Source organism: Artibeus jamaicensis, unplaced genomic scaffold, assembly GCF_021234435.1.
Source record: "Artibeus jamaicensis isolate MK-2021 breed Jamaican fruit bat unplaced genomic scaffold, CSHL_Jam_final contig_332, whole genome shotgun sequence".
Lineage (NCBI taxonomy): Eukaryota > Metazoa > Chordata > Mammalia > Chiroptera > Phyllostomidae > Artibeus > Artibeus jamaicensis.
In genome coordinates, this window is record NW_026521788.1 from 31,066,272 (window position 1) to 31,085,446 (window position 19,175).

At 38.0% G+C, this 19,175-nt stretch overlaps 1 protein-coding gene across 1 annotated transcript; it reads right to left on the minus strand.

Moving 5' to 3' along the window:
• Positions 1-215: 215 nt before the first annotated feature.
• On the minus strand, positions 216-18,911 carry DYDC1 (DPY30 domain containing 1). The gene is made up of 6 exons (XM_037134355.2): positions 18,765-18,911; positions 18,213-18,314; positions 8,491-8,583; positions 3,445-3,501; positions 2,602-2,706; positions 216-245 (listed from the first exon to the last, which is right to left on the minus strand). Exons 1-6 carry the CDS (start codon positions 18,909-18,911, stop codon positions 216-218), a joined length of 534 nt encoding a protein of 177 aa, XP_036990250.2.
• Positions 18,912-19,175: the final 264 nt, after the last annotated feature.

Consider the following 19,175-nt stretch of genomic DNA (forward strand, 5'->3'; position numbering starts at 1 on the left):
GAAACTCTCATGGTCTGGCAATGGGATCATATGAATAACCAGTTGCATTAGGAAATCCAAAGCAGGATTTTAAGGCCTCCCTGGAAGCCCATTTATAAAGCTGTCTGTAGAGGAAAAAATAGACTTCAAGTCTGGAAGAAAAAAATACAGTTGGGACTTCATATTTTGAAACTCGAAACAAGCAGAAAAATTTATTGCTCTTAGCTTCGTTGATCCTACAAATCTTGATCAATGTTTAATGTAACCTAAAAAGCAAAATGAAAAGTAAATATGTTTTAATACAATTAGAACTGTGAAAGTGTACAAGCCAAAGAAAATAGAGTTAGGAAATTTCTATGTGACTATGTAAATGAAGCTTTTTCATGATTTAAAATAAAACCCAAATTTAATATAACTGTATCCTTGATGTATTTATAACCCACCCTCTCTTCTACTTCTCTTGCTATCCTCTATTGATATCCTTATCCTTCCTGCAGGAATCTTCCTGCAGCCACCCCTTAAGTGCTGGAATTTCTAATAGTTCCACTCAGAGCCAGATCCTTTATTCCGCATGCTCTTCTAGATGCCTTACTCAATCTCTTAGCTTCACTTAGCCTATGACTGCTGAATTCCTATCTCCTGCCTGGACCTCTCTCCTGTCCCCCAGACCTGTGTTGCACATCAACTGGCCTTTGGCTATTTTCACCTGTATATCTCAGAGTCACCTGAAATTCAATGTGTCCACAACTGAAGCCATCATTTTCACAAAACCTACTTTCTGTTCTTTTGTTCCTAAACTGAACAAATGGTGAAGCTCAAAAATGTAGAGTCCAGCTGCCCAAGGCAGAAATCTGGGCATCATCCCTGATTTCTTTCTCTTTTTTATTCTCTCAGCCAATATCAAATCTACTCAGTTCTACTCATCTCTGATGTTTGCACCCTGGTAATTTTGCATATGGATGACTGTAATAACCTCCTAAATGGTTCCTGTTTGCACTCCTGACCACTTAAATCCCCTCTCCGCTCTCTAAGCACACACATGTAATCCTTAAACCCTTTCATCAAGTCCCATTGCACTTAAGTCCAAAATCTCTGATCTGACAAGAGAACCTTTATGCATTTCTCCAGCTCCACACCACCCTCCTAGCTTCCCGCACCCCAGCCACAACACTGTACTATGTCAGTTCCTTGAAAGCATCTTCCTGTCTCCATCCTCTGGGTTTATCTCAGCTGATTCCTTAAAATCAATTCCTCGAGGAGGTATGTCCAGGCTGGGTCATGTTTCCCTGACCTGTCCTCTCAGCACCTTCTCCAATGGCCTATGGCCCCCAAAGGGCAGAAACCCAACCTGTTTTGTTCACTGATGTTTTCTAGCACCCTGCATAGTACCAAAACATTTAATAAAAGTTTCCCTACTGACTGATTATCACCTAGTTCTTCCAGCTCCACCTTCTGAAAAGCTTTCAAAAATACCATTTGCTAATGCCAACCATCAATGTCAGCTCTGCCTGGGTAACTACAAGTTTCATAAACTTCTTCTCTTCACTCCATTCTCTGTTATATGCTGTCACTCCATTCTCTTTCATATGCTGTAGCCAGACGGTCTTTTAAAAATGAAGTCTAATCATATTGACCTTTAGGATAAAAATCTAATAATCTAAGCATAGTTTAGAAGTCCTTTCATGGATCAGCCTTCTCCCCTTGCTTCTCTCCTCCCTCCCTGCTTCACACTCTCTATCATCTTTGCTTGCTGGGTCTTCACACTTGTTGTGCTTAGGCCCCACCCCACCACTGAGTGGCAAATGACTGACTTCCTTCAGGAAGCCTTCCCTGACCAAGGTTCCTCAACTAGGCTGCTGTCCCACTTTTCAGCACACATGGATTAAGGTGACTAAATGTATCCGCCTGCCAGGACAGTCCCCGTTTATACCTGCTGATCTGCTTCATTACCAACACTCCTCCTTTCACTCTCAAAGCATACTAACTTGGACAATAAATTACCTGGTCATTCTACCAATGACTATTAATCTCTACTCAGTTGTCTGTTTCTCCCCTAAACAAGGTAAAAAACAAGGTCTTATTCACAACAGCCTCAGGCACAGTTGTTGGTATGTAGAAAGCACTGTGTATTTCTTAAATGAAAAAATTTATATACTACTGTAAAAGCATGTACTTTCATCGAGATACTTATTTGGTTCCAGGGTTTGCTACTGATAACCAAAATATTGGAATCCCAAATTTAAAGATCATGTATTTCACCAAATTACTTTAAATACATACTTTGAAAATTTCAAAACCTAACTACAAAAGACATATATCGCCCTCTGCACAAGATGGCACACTGCTACCTCAATGCAAACTTCCAACTACTGTGCTATCAGTGCTGACCCATTTGGAAGGAGCCAGACATGTGCCCATCCTCACCTGTGGCCAGCTGCACATGTTCAGAAAAGGGCAGAGGGCCAAGCAGGGATGTGGAACACCCTTATTAGGGAACTGGTTTTCTTTATATGGAGTGAAAGACCCATCTACCAACCAGCTCTGGCCTCATATGCACAAGGCTTTTCCAAAGCAAAAAGAGAAAATCTGGTTTTTACAAAACAGTCTCTTAAAGATACTTACATCAGAGAGCACTGGTTCATCAAGTTCTTCCACTGTGCTCAAGTGAGGTGCCCCGTATCGGTCACTAATTTCAGCTAGTGTCTTGTTTGATTCTGCTGCTGTACCCTACAGTCATAAAATTCATTTTGACTTTTTCTTTTTTTTTCAATATATTTTACTGATTGTGCTATTACAGTTGTCCCATCCCCCCATTACGACTTTTAAATGACTTCAAAATTTATACACTGATTTTCTTTCAATTTTGATAAGAAATTTCTAAATTACATCAAAGTTCAGCCTTGTTAATTAATGGAATGAATCAATGTGTGTTGATGATAAGAGAAGTCTAGGAATAAATTCTAAAACTTGCATAAAAATACATTCAGAAATATAAAATATATCATTGTAAGTAAGTATATGTCAATATCTCATAAAATTCTTGTTTTTAGAACTGCAAACAGAAACCAAATGTCCAATTTTTATCCAGTTTGAGGTTTTGCTTTAAAATTTAAAACATCATATTTGTGGCTTGACATTACTAGACTATATGTTTGGCATATCAGTTTTGATAATCTCCTGATTAAAAATTTAGCTACTGCCTTGGATAGTGTGGCTTAGTGGATTGAGTGCCGGCGTGTGCACTGAAGGGTCACCAGTTCAATTCCCAGTCAGGGCACATGCCTGGGTTGTAGGCCAGGTCCCCAACAGGGGGCTCATGAGAGGCAACCACACACTGATGTTTCTTTTCCCCTCTTTCTTCCTCCCTTCCCCTCTCTGTAAAAATAAATAAATAAAATCTTTAAAAAGATTTAGTTACTAATGTATCATAATAAAGCTTAAAATAGAATAAATTTTTCTTCTCACCTTTGGGGATGAAGTATCTTCACCTCTAGCTATATTTTCCATCTTCATTTTCATCTCCTGTAATACATAAGCAAAGAAAAATATTTTGAATACACTTTTCATTTTGACTACATTTAATTTTCAAACATTTTTATTTTTACATAAACCTATGATAAATTTAACAGTGGAAATGTTAGCACTCTTAAAGGAGTTATTTTAATATGATTAATATAAAACTGCCATTCAGTCTTCTTTAATACTCTATACTAATAGAAGACAATCATGTTTTGTTTACAACTGAATATAATTTTTAAAAAATGGAATAGACTGAAACATCAAAGCTGAAGCCAAATATTAGCAAGTATAAAAAGTGACAAAACAAACTTTTTAATAAACTCTTAGAATAAGGGATTCGGAGAGAACTTCCAGTTAAATAGAATTGTACACATAGTTAGAAAGAGGTAAATATTTCTGAAGAAATTAACCTGGCCCCAGTCACTATCAAGTGCATGAATCCTCCCATGGTAGCTGAGCAATGCCCTCTGTAGTATTCTGAGCACCTGGGAGGCCTTGTTCTTAATGTGAAAATGTTCTTCCAAACAACAAAGTCTTGCTGTGGCCTCTATCTTTTCATTTTAAGGCGGCAAGATGAGCTAAATAATCTTGAGCTGATTCATTTTGGCTGTTTAAAGATTAGTGATCTCTTGAACATGTATGTGGTCACCATAATCATAGGAATACATGTGGTATATTTCTTTTTTAAAATATATTTTATTGATTATGCCATTACAGTTCTATTTCCGCCCTTCATTCCCCTCCACCTTGCCCCCCTTCCCCACTATTCCCCCCTTTGTTTATGACCACGTGTCTCAAGTTTTTTAGATTCTATATTTCCCATACTATTCCTGCCCTCTCCCTATCTATTTTCTACCTACCGTCTATGCTACTTATTTTCTGTTCCTTCTCCCCCCTTCTCCTTCTCCCACTCCCCTGTTGCTAACCCTCCTTGACATCTTCACTTCTATGGTTCACTCCTGATCTAGCTGTCCTCTTAGTTTGCTTTTCTTTTAGGTGTGGTTCTTAATGTCTGTGAGTTTGCTGTCCTTTCACTATTCATCTTTTTTATCTTCTTTTTCTTAGATAAGTCCCTTTAACATTTCATATAATAAGGGCTTGGTGATGATGAACTCCTAGAATTTGATCTTATCTGAGAAGCACTTTATCTGTCCTTCCATTCTAAATGAAAGTTTTGCTGGATAGAGTAATCTTGGTTGTAGGTCTTTGGATTTCACGACTTGGAATACCTCTTTCCAGCCCCTTCTTGCCTGTAAGGTCTCTTTTGAGAAATCAGCTGACAGTCTGATGCAGGAACTCCTTTGTAGGTGACTGTCCCCTTATCTCTTGCTGCTTCTAGGATTCTCTCCTTCATTTTAATCTTGGCTAATATAATGATGATGTGCCTTGGTGTGTTTCTTCTTGGGTCCAACTTCTTTGGGACTCTCTGAGCTTCCTGGATTTCCTGGAAGTCTATTTCCTTTGCCAGATTGGGGGAAATTCTCCTTTATTATTTGTTCAAATAAGTTTTCCACTGGTGGCTGTGCCTTTCCCCCTTCTGGTACCCCTATAATTTGGATGTTGGAACGTTTAAAGATGTCCTGAATGTTCCTAAGCCTCTCCTCATTTTTTTGAATTTTTGTTTCTTCATCCTTTTCTGTTTGGTCATTTTTTTCCTCTTTCTGGTCCACTCCTTTGATTTGAGTCCCAGTTTCCTTTCCATTACAATTGGTTTCCTGTGCATTTCCATTCATTGCAATTAGTTTAGCCTTCATATGTTCCTCTAATTTGTGACTATAATCAACCAGTTCTGTGAGCATCCTGATCACCAGTGTTTTGAACTGTGCATCTGAAAGTTTGGCCATTTCTTCATCGCTTAGATTTATCAGCTCTGGGGCTCTGAGTTGTTCTTGAGCCATGTTTTAATTTGTTCATGCCTGTTACATATGAGGAGGTGTTCACCAGGGCGGGGCCAGCCAGGTCGCTGGTTTGTGACGCTGTATGTGGGGGCAGGGTCAGAGAGGGACAATGGCGGTCCCCTCTGCCACTTTCCACCACTGGGGCCTGCACGGTCTGTCTCACTGCTTCGCTCCTTCACTGGTTTATCTATGCTCGAATGTGTGACTGTGGTCAGCCCTCGGTGAGTCCACTGCCTTGCGCCCTCAGTGGGTCCACCCGCTACTCCACACCTGGGATCCGCCCATGGATGCTGGTGCACCTGGGTTATGCTCCTGGGTTGCGTGCCCAGGTGGGTCTGGTGGATGTTTCCTGCCCGACTCCGCTCTGCTGCTAGCTCTGCCCCTCTTACCGGTTTGGCTGAAGGGTTCATTGTTGTCAGACTTCTGTGTGGTTCAATTTTCTGTGGTTTGACTGCATTTTTGTTGCTAAAACTTTGTTGTTTTTAAACTTGGTTGTGTGAGAAGGCTCAGTGCTTCCACCTACACCTCCATCTTCGCGGAAGTCCTCTCATTGGTGAACACGTGGTATATTTCTCAAGGCCATTCTATTCTCCTGTAACATCTTAGCCCACACCACCACATAGCTATAGTGGCAGGGGTCCATGTTCTCATAGGACCTTGTTCCCCAGCCAATGGATGAATACCTGACACAAATTAAGCCAGTCAGAATCCTTCCCTAAGAAGAAAAAAAAAAGGAATCTACTCTTCTCAGATGGTAGGAGCCACAACATTGTGAAACCCAAGAGCCTTCAAGGACTATGTCTTTCACCATGTGCAGGAAACCAGGTCATTGTGAGAAATACTGAAACTAAGGACCAGAGAATATCAGAGTTGAGAACCCAGGTAACGTTTGATTTTCATCCTCCCAATTGTACCAGAGCCCTTCACGGTTCAGTTGTAAAACCCTTTCTTCAACACAAGATCCTTCCAATAAATTTCCTTTTGCAAATGATAGTTTAAATTGTATCTCTGAAGCCACCAAGAAGCCAGAGTGAAAAGACATAAATGGACCCATCTTTGAGCAATAGGTAAGGCAGGCATACTTTGCAGGAGAGAGGTGAGGAGTGATAAACCACTAGAAATATGGACTTATTGAAGTTTTTGTGGTTCTGGTCACAAGGTCTAATGATTCATGCAGAGTAAATAATGAGCTACAAAACAATCCAATCTCTCCTATAAGTCACAGAATTTCAAACATTCAAATATAGTGTGAACCTAGAGGGGAAAAAAAAGAAATCTACTACCACTGGGCTCAAATGTTTAAAAACAGAGCCTAGCAGCCATTTCTGCACATGGGTTTCTCATGCAAACTGCACTCCACAGAGAAGCCATTACTGAACTGCCTGCCTGCACTATGTTTCTACTATCTGAGCCAGCCCTTATAAAGAAGTTCCTAGAATCTTATTTCAACCAGCCAGAGTGAGGCTTTCCCCATCCCACTGGAGTAGTGCAGTTCCAATCAGGAGTGACCAATCAGGACAGTGCCTTTTGGACTAAACTGGGATTTTGGAGTCCTCATTTGCACAAGGATGGACCAATCGGGGACTTCTGCCCATATAAACCGGCTCCCTGCCTAGCTCAGAGAGTGCATTTTCCCTCTCCAGAGAAGAATGAAGACTGTGTATCATCCCTGACTGAGCTGAACCACCAAATATATCTTAACCATAGCAGAGTAGAAGCATGCCGTCACAAAGCAGAGCAGACCAGCAGCACAAAGCAAACTGGCATGGAGTGGAGCAGACCAGAGCAGAGCAGAGCTGTCTAGCAGGAGAGGGGCCAGACCCCAGGACTGCTTGGCCTTGGAGCTGTTCCACAGTGTGCTGTTTTCACAGCCTTGCTAATCACAACTGAGCTGTTTTGCACTGAATAAAGTTTCCTTCTTCACCTCACCCCAAATTGGGGGTCCTTGATGGTATTGAATATAGTGTAAACAACCATTGTTGACAATAGAAATCAAGGTATCTCAATAAAAAATACTTTCAATTATTTTATCATTTTAATCATTGTCTTCTTGATATTCTGTTTTTTCTCCTTTCATTTAAAATCATGGAATCTTAACTGAATGGAAAAAGGGTATGTATTTGTATTTATATGTGTGTGCAGGCATGTATATCTGTGTGCCCTACTATACTCAGACTAAGACAGCATCAGCATCTGTATATTTTAAAACCATTTATAAAGCTTTGAATTTATCCTTTTAAAGTACATCTTTTTAAATTCAGTTTACCCTTACAAGTTTTAAAAAATTGTTTTAAATAACGAAGCTCTCATCTAAGCTGTTAATAAACATATTCTATAAAATTTGCTTCTGTTTTTGTTTAATTATATAATAGAAGGATAACACATAACAGATGCTAGCTATACACATGCAATATGAAATACTCAGCTGAAAAGTATAGCTCAGTCATTCAGAAGTTCAGTCTATATGACACATACTTTGGGGATAACAAGAAACATTGGTCAAACTAGAGGGTTGACATATCATGCAGACAGTAAATGAAGGTAGACTTTTTGATTTAAGTTACTGCATAGATTATTTAATAAAAGACATGCAAAATCCATACTGGCATATTTTAAATGTAAATTATTGTTGCTAATACATCAAACATGAAGAAAAGAGATGCACTACTGTGTCAGAGATCAGAATGCCCTGATTATTACAAAGAACTTAACCTTCAATATCAACTACCCTAATTAGAAAAAACATCAACCAACATAATTAGAAACATCTATCTCTTAATTAAAATGTTGATAATATCACTATTAGAGAACTATTAATATCACTATTATAAAACTGCTCACAGAGCAGTTTTAAACACATGATGTTACTTGATCCTTAAAATCATTCAGTGAGCTATTGCTAATAATATTATACTGTTATCTCTATTTTTCAAAAATGTAAACAGACTAAAAAAGTTATAAAACTTGTCTGAGTCACACAGCTAATGTGCGGCAGGTCTTTAGACTATGAATCCCATGATAACATCTGGAAAAAACAGGTTGAGAATCCTGAGAGGTTTTAAATAAAACAAACATTTACAAAACTTCAAATTACCTTCTCTGATTGTTCTTGGGCTCTCTGTATTTCCTCCATTCTCTGTCTCTCTTTTTCTTGCATTTCCAACTCCAGCTGGAAGTCCAGCTGTTGCTGAATATTCAAAAAAAAAAAAAAAGTCATGTTAGAGTCAAATCAATGGCAAGAAATTTCCTTTACTACTCAGAAATGTCCCAGGATAATTAACTCTACACCTACCTAAATTTCAGAAACTTACAAAAATAAGTGATCAGTATGCAAAATCTAATACTTTAGGTTTTATAAATATTTCCTGAAATATAAAATTAAAAGGAAAGCTTCCTTCATTGCAAATTATAGGAAAGCAGTTTGTACAAAATCAAGTCATCTTCTCTGTTCTTTTAGAAGCAACAAATGAGATTACAGTAATTTTTTTCAGATAAAAACTCATTAAGTACAGATGGATGGGTCTTCAAACAACCAAAACTTGGTTACAGAGAGCGAATGAGAAAATCCTAAGTATATTTTCTGAAATCATTCATAATCAACAATGTATTTGGTCCCAACTCAACATATATACCATACTAAATTCTGTGGGCTGAATCTGACCCACTCCTGTTTTTGTACAGCGTTCAAGCTAAGAATGATTTAAAATTTTTCTAAGGGTGGAAAAATATAAAAGATAATAATAAAAATTATTATGCAAAATTCAAATTTCAGTGTCTATAAATAAAGTTTTATTGAAACACTGTATGGTCATTCCTTTGCTGCTTTTGCCCTACAATACCACAGTTGAGTAGTTACAACACAGACCACAGGTGGTGCTCTCTTCACTCTGTATCCCTGCTCAGCACACAAGGAATCACAGTGACACCATTATAATTTGACAGTTTTGCAGTGCTACAGTAACACTATACTGCAATACTTATTTTTAATAAGTGTATACCTATCATGTACTATATGAACAGGAAATGGATTCGAATGTTCCCCTTTAAGACAGACTGGAGAGTGGATTGTTTAATTATCAAATTAAATGACAAAGTATGGTGCTTTTTAAAGCAGTGCAAACTGTACTAAAACAATACAATAGTATCAATATCACCAGATTAAGCACTCATTACAATATTATCAAGTTGCATAAAAAAAAATGTCAGAAATATCTTAAAAGTTAAAACAATTTTTTCGTCACAACAGAACTTCTTCACAAAAATTAAAATGAAGTTACAACAAAAGTAAGTTTCCCAGTGGCTCATTTGTAAGTCAAGAAAAGAAACACATTTTCCTAATGTGATTTAATTAAAACACATTTGATTTCAGTGTCCAGGAAAAAAACTAGCTTTTTAACATTTTTAGCCTTAGGATAAGAAAAGTTGCTCACAGAGTTGATGACATTGGGAGAAACATCAATAGTACATAAATACAAGGCAAATAACTCTGAGTGGTTTTCTTTAGCTCTTGATGAGTGGACAAATGTTCCCAACACTGCTCAGTTGTTGTTTATTCAAGGAGTCAGTGCTGAATTTGAAGTGACTGAAAGTGAGAGTGATTGAAGAATCAACCTCTATGATATCTTCATGGGACAACTACAAGCAATAATATTTCAAAAAAGTTGAGAAACATTAATTCAGTTCATCAAAAAGTAAAATCTGCCAAGATGTGTTTCAACAAATGATGATAAAAACATGCATGGAACAGTAAAAGGCTTAGTTGGACAAGTTAATAAAGCTTGTGAAAATCCAGTGTTTAAAGCGTATGAGAATTCATTGTACTATTATTCAGTAGTAGCTACTCTGAAGAAAATCTGTGTGTGCATTGAGCCAGTAGTGCCAATAGTGTCCTTCATTCACTCTTATGAACTGAAACGTCATCAGTCCTGCGGGTTTTTGTCAACATTAGGAGTTGAATAAATCTTGACTTTCCCTACCACATGGCAGTTTCATGGCTTAACGATGGTAATGTTTTGTTGTGAATTTTTGAGCTCGGGGTCAAGACTGAAATTTTTCCAAATGAGAATTATTCTCAACCACGATTATCAAATATTAAATGGCTCTGGAAATTAGCTTTTTGCTGTAGGCTTAATAATGTTTTCTAATTAATTCAACCTAAAATTACAAGGCAAAACAGCATTTGCATATAAAACTTACATTGCAGAAAAATCATTTCAACAATTAATGTTTGAATCACAATGCCATACTGCTTTATATATTCCCAGTGCTGTTAAAACTAGAATGATAAGCTAGGTTACCATTCCCACACAAATTTGCAGCAAGTATATTTTCCAAGCTCAGATTGTACTTTTAGAGTGTTGTTAGGCCATAATATAAGTAAAAAGAAAATTTCCATATATCAAAATCCATTTAACTGTGTAGTTGAGAAGCTTGTACCAAACTTCAACTGGAAGTGATTAATAAACAAGGCAATGGCATGCTAAAGGCAAATATCAAGAAAAAATCTAACAGAATTCTACAAATACCTTCCAACAGATAAATATGCTCAAAGTTATATGCACATGGACTGATATTAATATTTGGTAGGACCTTTATGTGAACAGATACTTTCAAAGATAAATACATAAAACCTCATTTCAGGTCAGCACTAATAAACAAACATTTTCTATCAATTTTGGTGATAGGGAACACTAACTTTGAACTCCAACTAAGTGAAGTGTTATCTTTTTAACAAGAATTTAATTCTTCTCAGTAGTAAGCTATATTGCAAAAAATCTATTGAAATATTATTTATTTCACCAATAAAACATTTGTGAAAATTTGTTTCCTCTCTTGCTATAGCTACATAATACACCATAACACCTATCCTCAATTTTGCCATTAGAATATCTACCTTTGAGGAAAGCATTTGCCAGCCCCTAAGCCAGAAACTAATTTCTCACCATCAATCCAGCACTACCTCATAAACATGCTAATAAGCTAATCCCATTAAGAGCATTTTAAAACTATAAATTTCTTTGACATTAAAAAAAATCACACTACATGTTTTATTGAGTTTAGAGAGACAGGAAGGGAGAAAGAGAGAGGGAAAAAAACATCAACATGAGAGAGAAACATCAATTGACCACCTCCCACAGGCATCCCAATGTGGGATCTAACCTGCAACCCAGGCATGTGTTCTGACCAGGGATTGAACCCACAACCCTTTTATGAACAGGATAATGCTCCAATGAACTGAGCCACCTAGCCAGGGCTAAAACTACATTTTTAAAATGCATTTTATAAAATAATACATTTTAACAAATAGAAATAATAAACAATGGTTAATACATTCATAAAAAGCTATTAAGAGTAATTTCTTTGCATTCCTATATTAAGAAATGTAGCTGACATACAGGAACATATCATTCAATCAATTTCCAGACATTGATAGAGGAGGTTAAATAACTCTAATCTCTCAAAAATAATGCAAAATACAGTTCTTAAATATCAATCATACTGGTCAACATAAATAGTTTCTTAACATTTCAGAAAAATTTCAACACCCAATTCCTTCCTTCACACAAGGAAAGTAAAATCATTAGAAAGATATTCAAATGAATTTTTTAAAGCTTGTATTTCCAAAATAAGCTATTCAACAATAAAAATACTATCCTGTTCATGAGGACTTGGACTTGTTGGAGAGTACCTAATTTTTAAGGAATTTCAAGTCAGTATTATTATTATTACGAGAACACCTGCCTTTGCAATCAACAAGTAGGTGATCAGAGTCCTGAATTACCAGCTCACTTGATTAAGGTGGAATGTAGAGATCTCTCTGTTTCTCTTCATTTCAGCCTCACTCTCTTAAGCTTTTCTCTGCTGGTCCATCTCTCCACATGTCCCTTCTCCTACTCTTATTTGTATCTGCCCACCAACCCACTTAACTGGCCATGAAATCTTTTGCAGAATATCTTTATATCTTTCACTCCTGATACAATGCTTAGGGTTCGATGCACAGTGAATTGCTTTATAATAGTCAGTGTGCTTCAGCTAGAGAAATGTTACATTTCTAGTACTGACAAATTTTATCTAAGTAAGATAAAGTAGATGAGTGAAAGTTAAGTATCTCCACATTAATGGTATAATTTCTCTTGGGGAAGGAGAACTGCTGGGAAGTTTTCCTTATTATGTTAGATGCAAAACAGACAGAAGCCAAAGGATCTGCTAAGAGGAAGGGCATATCCTCACTCAATGTTGGGGCCACTCCATCAGACACTTGCCTATTTGGATGATTATTTGATGCGCAACCCAATGCTTTGCAACTTCCCCAGAAGAATAAGCCAAATGATTAAAAAGTGAAGACTAAGAAATAGCAAAGTTTTCAACAACCATGTCGATCCTAAGCTGCCCAAAATGTTCTACCCAGTACAGAAAATGGGAAATTAGAGACTTCTGGATAAGATGAAAGTGTAGATAGATACACTTTGCTACCTTGCACAACCAAAAGAAGAACAACAATAAATTTAAAAATGAAAGCCAACTAGAACTCCTACAAAATGAAACTGTATAGAAGACTGACAACCAAGAAGTTAAAGAAGAAACAATCATCCAGACTGGTAATAGGGGCAGAGAGCAGCAGCTGGGGAAGAGAGGACATTGCAAGGCAGCAGTTAGAGGACTGGGTGGGCAAGACAGCAGCTGGTGCACTGTGTGATTCCACATTTGCCTGTGGATATACTGGGAGAAACAACTGGGGAGCCAGAGAGACCACACCACCCAGAATTACAGTGCAAGAAAAGAAAGCCTCAAAACCTCTGTCTGTAAAATCCTGTGGGAGTTGCAGCAGCAGGAGGAACTTTCAGCATCACAGGACAGTTCATTGGAGAGATCCACTGAGTCCTAGAATGTACACAAACTCACCTACTCAGGAATCAGCACCAGAAGGGCCCAATTTGCTTGCAGGTAATGGAGTGACTGAAAGTGGGGCGAGAGCCAAGAAAGTGCATTGTTCTTTCTCTGACTCCTCCCCCACATACAGCACCTCAATGCAGCAAAGTGGGTTGTGCCACCCTGTTGAATACCTAAGACTCTGCCCCTTACAATGTAACATGTGTGCTGAGACAAAGAAATATAGCCCAAATGAAAGAACACATCAAAGTTCCAAAAATAGAGCTAAGCAATGAAGAGATAGCCAACCCTTCAGATGCAGAGTTCAAAACACTGGTAATCAGGATGTTCAGAGAATTGGTTGAGCATGGTCACAAAATAGAGGAAAAAATGAAGGCTATGCAAAGTGAAATAAATGAAAATATACAGAGAACAAATAGTGGAGAGCAGGAAACCAGGACTCATATCAATGATTTGGAACAAAAAGCAGAAATAACATTCAATCAGAACAGAATGAAGAAACAAGAATGAAAAAAAATGAGGAGAGGCTTAGGAACCTCTGGGAAAACTTTAAACATTTCAACACCTGAATCACAGGGGTGCCAGAAGGACAAGAGAAAGAGCAAGAAATTGAAAACTTACTTGAACAAATAATAAAGGAGAACTTCCCCCAATCTGCCAAAGGCAATAGACTTCCAGGAAGTCCAGGAAGCTCAGAGAGTCCCAAAGAAGTTGGATCCAAGGAAGCACACACCAAGGCACATCATAATTAAGTTACCCAAGATTAAAGATAAGGAGAGAATCTGAAAAGCAGCAAGAGATAAGGGGACAGTTACCTACAAAGGAGTGCCCATAAGACTATATCAGCTGATTTCTCACAAGAAAGCTTATAAGAAAGAAGGAGCTGGAAAGAAGTATCCCAAGTCATGAAAAGCAAGGACCTACATCCAAGATTATTCTATTCATCAAAGCTATCATTTGGAATGGAAAGGCAGATAAAGTGCTCCCTACATAAGGTCAAGTTAAAGGAGTTCATCATCATCAAGCCCTTATTATATGACATGCTAAAGGGACATATCTAAGGAAAAGATCAAAAACATGAACAGTAAAATGACAACAAACTCACAACTATCAACAAGTGAACCTAATAACAAAAACAAACAAAGCAAACAACTAGAACAGGAACAGAATCACAGAAATGGAGGTCACATGGAGGGTTATCCAAGAGTGGTTGGTGGAGGGGCTGAAGGTACAAGAAATAAGAAGCATAAATGGTAAGTACAAAACAGACAGGGGAAGGTTAAGAATAGTATAGGAAATGGAAGGTGCTTCATTAGCACAGTAGGTAGCATGTCAGTCTCATGATCTCAAGGAAATGGAGAAGCCGAAGAACATATATGTATGACCCATGGTCATGAACTAAGAGGGCAGGGGAATGTGGTGGGAAGAGGGGTGCAGGGCAAAGGGGAATAAAAGGGATGAAAAAACTGGACAACTGTAATATCATAATCAATAAAATATATTTTAAAAAAGAATGGGAAATTAGATAAAAAGCTATTTTCCATATCTATATTTAACTTCTTATCGATGCATTAAATAACTGGCTTTCCCTTTTTTAAATATAAAAACTCAAGTTGAAACTCTAGAGTTTAAAGTACTATATGGTAGAACTATAGGGATGATTTAAATTTAGTTGAGAATATCCCCACAAATTAAATTAGTCCAGAAGCCACTCTGGAACTTTCCCCTATATAGTTAATAATCCATGACCCATTCATCCACCTATTCTCTTCCCAACATTTTCTTTTCTTTTTCTTTTTTTTAACATTTTGGTATATTTTATTGTCTTATGCTCTATGTGTGTATATATATAAGTATACACAATTATACAGTAAATAAAAACGCGTTCCCTTTTTACTTTCCATATTAAATAGTTATCGCACTATTGCTTAATAGTTATTATCCTCATACCAATATTTATTTATTTATTTTTAATATATTTTATTGATTATGCCATTACAGCTGTTCTACTCCCCTCCTTCATTCCTCTCCACTCTGTACACCCCCTCCCCCACTATTCCCCCTTTAGTTTATGACCACATGTCTCAAGTTCTTTAGATTCTGTATTTCCCCTACTATTCTTGCCCTCTCCCCTATCTATTTTCTGCCCACTGTCTATACTACTTATTTTCTGTACCTTCTCCTCCTCTCACTCCCCTGTTGCTAACCCTCCATGTGATCTTCGTTTCTATGATTCACTCCTGATCTAGCTGTCCTTTTAGTTTGCTTTTGTTTTAGGTGTGGTTGTTAATAACTGTGAGTTTGCTGTCCTTTCACTGTTCATCTTTTTTTAACTTCTTTTTCTTAGATAAGTCCCTTTAACATTTCATATAATAAGGGCTTGGTGATGATGAACTCCTAGAATTTGATCTTATCTGAGAAGCACTTTATCTGTCCTTCCACTCTAAATGAAAGCTTTGCTGGATAGATCAATCTTGGTTGTAGATCTTTGGTTTTTATGACTTGGAATACTTCTTTCCAGCCCCTTCTTGCCTGTAAGGTCTCTTTTGAGAAATCAGCTGACAGTCTGATGGGAACTACTTTGTAGGTGACTGTCCCCTTATCTCTTGCTGCTTCTAGGATTCTCTCCTTCATTTTAATCTTGGCTAATGTAATTATGATGTGCCTTGGTATGTTTCTTCTTGGGTCCAACTTGTTTGGTACTCTCTGAGCTTCCTGGATTTCCTGGAAGTCTATTTCCTTTGGCAGATTGGGGAAAATTCTCCTTTATTATTTGTTCAAACAAGTTTTCCACTCGCTCTTTCTCTTCCCCTTCTGGTACCCCTATAATTCAGATGTTGGAGTGTTTGAAGATGTCCTGGAAGTTCTTAAGCCTCTCCTCATTTTTTTTTTGAATTCTTGTTTCTTCATCCTTTTCTATTTGGTCATTTTTTTCTTCCTTCCGGTCCACTCTCTTGATTTGAGTCTCAGTTTCCTTTCTATCACTATTGGTTTCCTGTGTATTTCCCTTCACTTCAATTAGTTTAGACTTCATTTGTTCCTCTAATTTGTGACTAAAATCAGCCAGTTCTGTGAGCATCCTGATCACCAGTGCTTTGAACTGTGCATCTGAAAGTTTGGCAATTTCTTGGTTGCTTAGAGTTATCAGCTCTGGGGCTCTGAGTTCTTCTTGAGCCATGTTTTGGTCTGTTGGCACCAGTTATGTATGGGGGGTGGAGCCTTAGGTGTTCGCCAGGGTGGAGCAACTCAGTGTCTGGGTTGTGATGCTGTATGTGGGGGTGGGGTCAGAGAGGGACAATGGCGGTTCCCTTTGCTGCTTCCCACTGCTGGGGCCTGCACGTCTGTCTCACTGCTTACTCCTTCGCTGGTTTATCTGCACGTAAATGTGTGACCAAGGTCAGTCAGCCACCTTACGCCCTCATTAGGTCCGCCTGTTGCTACCCCACACCTGGGATTCGCCCATGGCTGCCTGCTTGCCTGGATCCGGGGATCTTTCCTGCCCAACCCTGCTCCACTGGTGGCTCAGCTCCTCTTTCCAGTCTGGCTGAATGGTTTGTTGTTGTCGGACTTCCGTATAGTTCAATTTTCTGTGTTTTGGCTGTGTTTTTGTTACTAAAACTTTGTCGTCTTTAAACTTGGTTATGCAAGAAGGCACAGTGTTTCCACCTATGCCTCCATCTTGGCAGAAGTCTCCTCTTCCCAACATTTTCATTTCTTCAGTACTGCTACTCTAGACCTACTTCAGTCAAAGGGTCTGCATCTGCCACATGTGCACTCAGATATCCAGGTCTAAGTGCAGAAAATCACATAATCACTAAACCAAATCAGATGGAAACTTTATAAATGCTTGATCTTCCAACTATATCAGGGTACTCATGCTCAATGCTACAAAGTAATGCTAAGTTTCCTCAGTCAAGTCTCTGCCATTGTCTGAAGCCATTATTTCAAACCCTTCACCATTCCCCCACACTTCCTACTTTACCACTTCATTCTTTTTAAAAAATATTTTGTTTATTTATTTTTAGACAGAAGGAAAGGAGGAAGAAAGAGAGGAAGAGAAGCATCAATTTGTAGTTGCCTCCCACATGCTCCCCACTGAGGACCTGGCCCACAACCTCTATCTATCTATCTATCTATCTATCTATCTATCTATCTATCTATCTATAGATAGAGAATCAAATCTATAACCCTTTGGTTTGCAGGCCAGCCCTTAATCCACTGAGCCACACCAGCCAGGGCTACCACCTCATTTTTAAAAAATGATCATGGTCCCTACTTGGTAAAGAATAGTCACACAGAAACTACTTTCAACTTTGTGCCACAAATCCTGTATACCCAGATGTACCTATGCCATACTCTCCTCTTTCCATGACTCAAGGAATAAAAGAAGTGCCCTTCTATCTACATAACCTAGGTTACAGACTCAATTTCCTTTTCTTCTCCATGGAAAGCTGAGTCTAGAAATCATCCCCTCTACTTATTAACATCAATCACTCCCCTATGTTGCAAAAAATGAAAACTAAAAAAACTCCTTCCTTAAAAATCTGCTTGAAAGTATTACCTGTATTCACCATCTCCCTTGCTATACTCCACCCCATCCACACTGCTCCCACCAAAGTCACGACTAGTGGCCTTGAATGAGCACTTCGCAGTCTGCTCTCACTCAACCAGCCTATACATGGTTGGCCACGGAGGTCTCACTAAGACAGTCTCTCCCCCTGGCTTGCATGGGAGCTCTCTCTGGGTTTTCCTTCTACCTCACTGCTGCTGCTGCCCCAGCAAAGATGACATATACATCAAGATGAAGATATAGGAAAACCATATGAATAACCAGACACGGGAGTTTTTCAACATTTGTGTTGCCCCACACCCAGGTTGATACTGTTAATTTCAGTCACGTCTGAACTTTATTGTTACTCGTCTCACCTGTTGGAAGATAAGCTCCTCTGCTTTCAGCCTCTCCATCATTTCCTGCTCCGTCTGAGCTAGTTCTCTTTCACGCTCCAATTCAGCCATTTCCTTTTGTCTCTAGCATTGTATAAAATGGTACCTAATTAGTACACATAACTAATTAAAGATAAAAACAACTTGTAAAAAACAATTTGGAAAGCATCTTAATCACCAACAGTAAGGGAAAAGCTTAAGCAAAATATGGTCTATCCATCTGAGAACTGTATAATACTTTGGGGAAACTTGTTTTATTTGAATAAAGAGCATAGAATTAAAGTTGTACATTTAGTGTGATTATAATTATGTAAACAAATCCACACACAAATGTGTAGAAAAAAATTAGAATACCTAAAAATCTAAATAGAAGTCTTCTTTGTAAATTTTCTCCTTTCTACTTTTCATGTTGTCTAAGATTTTGTATGATAAACACACTATTATAGAAAGAAATAATAATACTGAGCTTTTAAAAAGCAGATAAATAGAACCAATTATTTTTCTTTTCTAAATTTCTAAAAGATCCATACTTACCAGTTCCTCCATGGTCACATTTTCCTTATATTTGTAAATCCACAATGCTAAATATTCTATTGGATCCACTGGGCGAATTCTTGCCACTTCTGCAAGACCTTGAGTTAGACATGTCCCAAGGTGCTTTTGAAGATATGCTGACTCCATTTCTAACTCCTAACTTCTAAAAGATAAATGTTTTTGCATTAATGCAGGAAATTTTCATTTAAGGCACAACAAAAGTCCAATGAGGCCAACAAAGCATTACATTCTTTCACCAGTCACAGGCACCTCACATCATCAGGGATGGTACCAGCAAGCTGGCCTTAGAAACCAAACTTCTAATGGTTTTCAAAAAAGGACCCACAGAAGTCACTACAACTAAAATAGTTTCAAAATCTTGAAGAGCCCTCAAATCCAAGAGTCAGAAAA

Excerpts from the sequence above, each read along its gene's own strand:
- DYDC1 (XM_037134355.2), bottom strand. The coding sequence starts at position 18,911 with ATGGAGTCAGCATATCTTCAAAAGCACCTTGGGACATGTCTAACTCAA. Across the intron at positions 8,584-18,212 it reads AGGAGCTTATCTTCCAACAG|CAACAGCTGGACTTCCAGCT; the intron begins GTGAGACGAGTA and ends TTGAATATTCAG. Across the intron at positions 3,502-8,490 it reads CCCAAGAACAATCAGAGAAG|GAGATGAAAATGAAGATGGA; the intron begins GTAATTTGAAGT and ends TATGTATTACAG.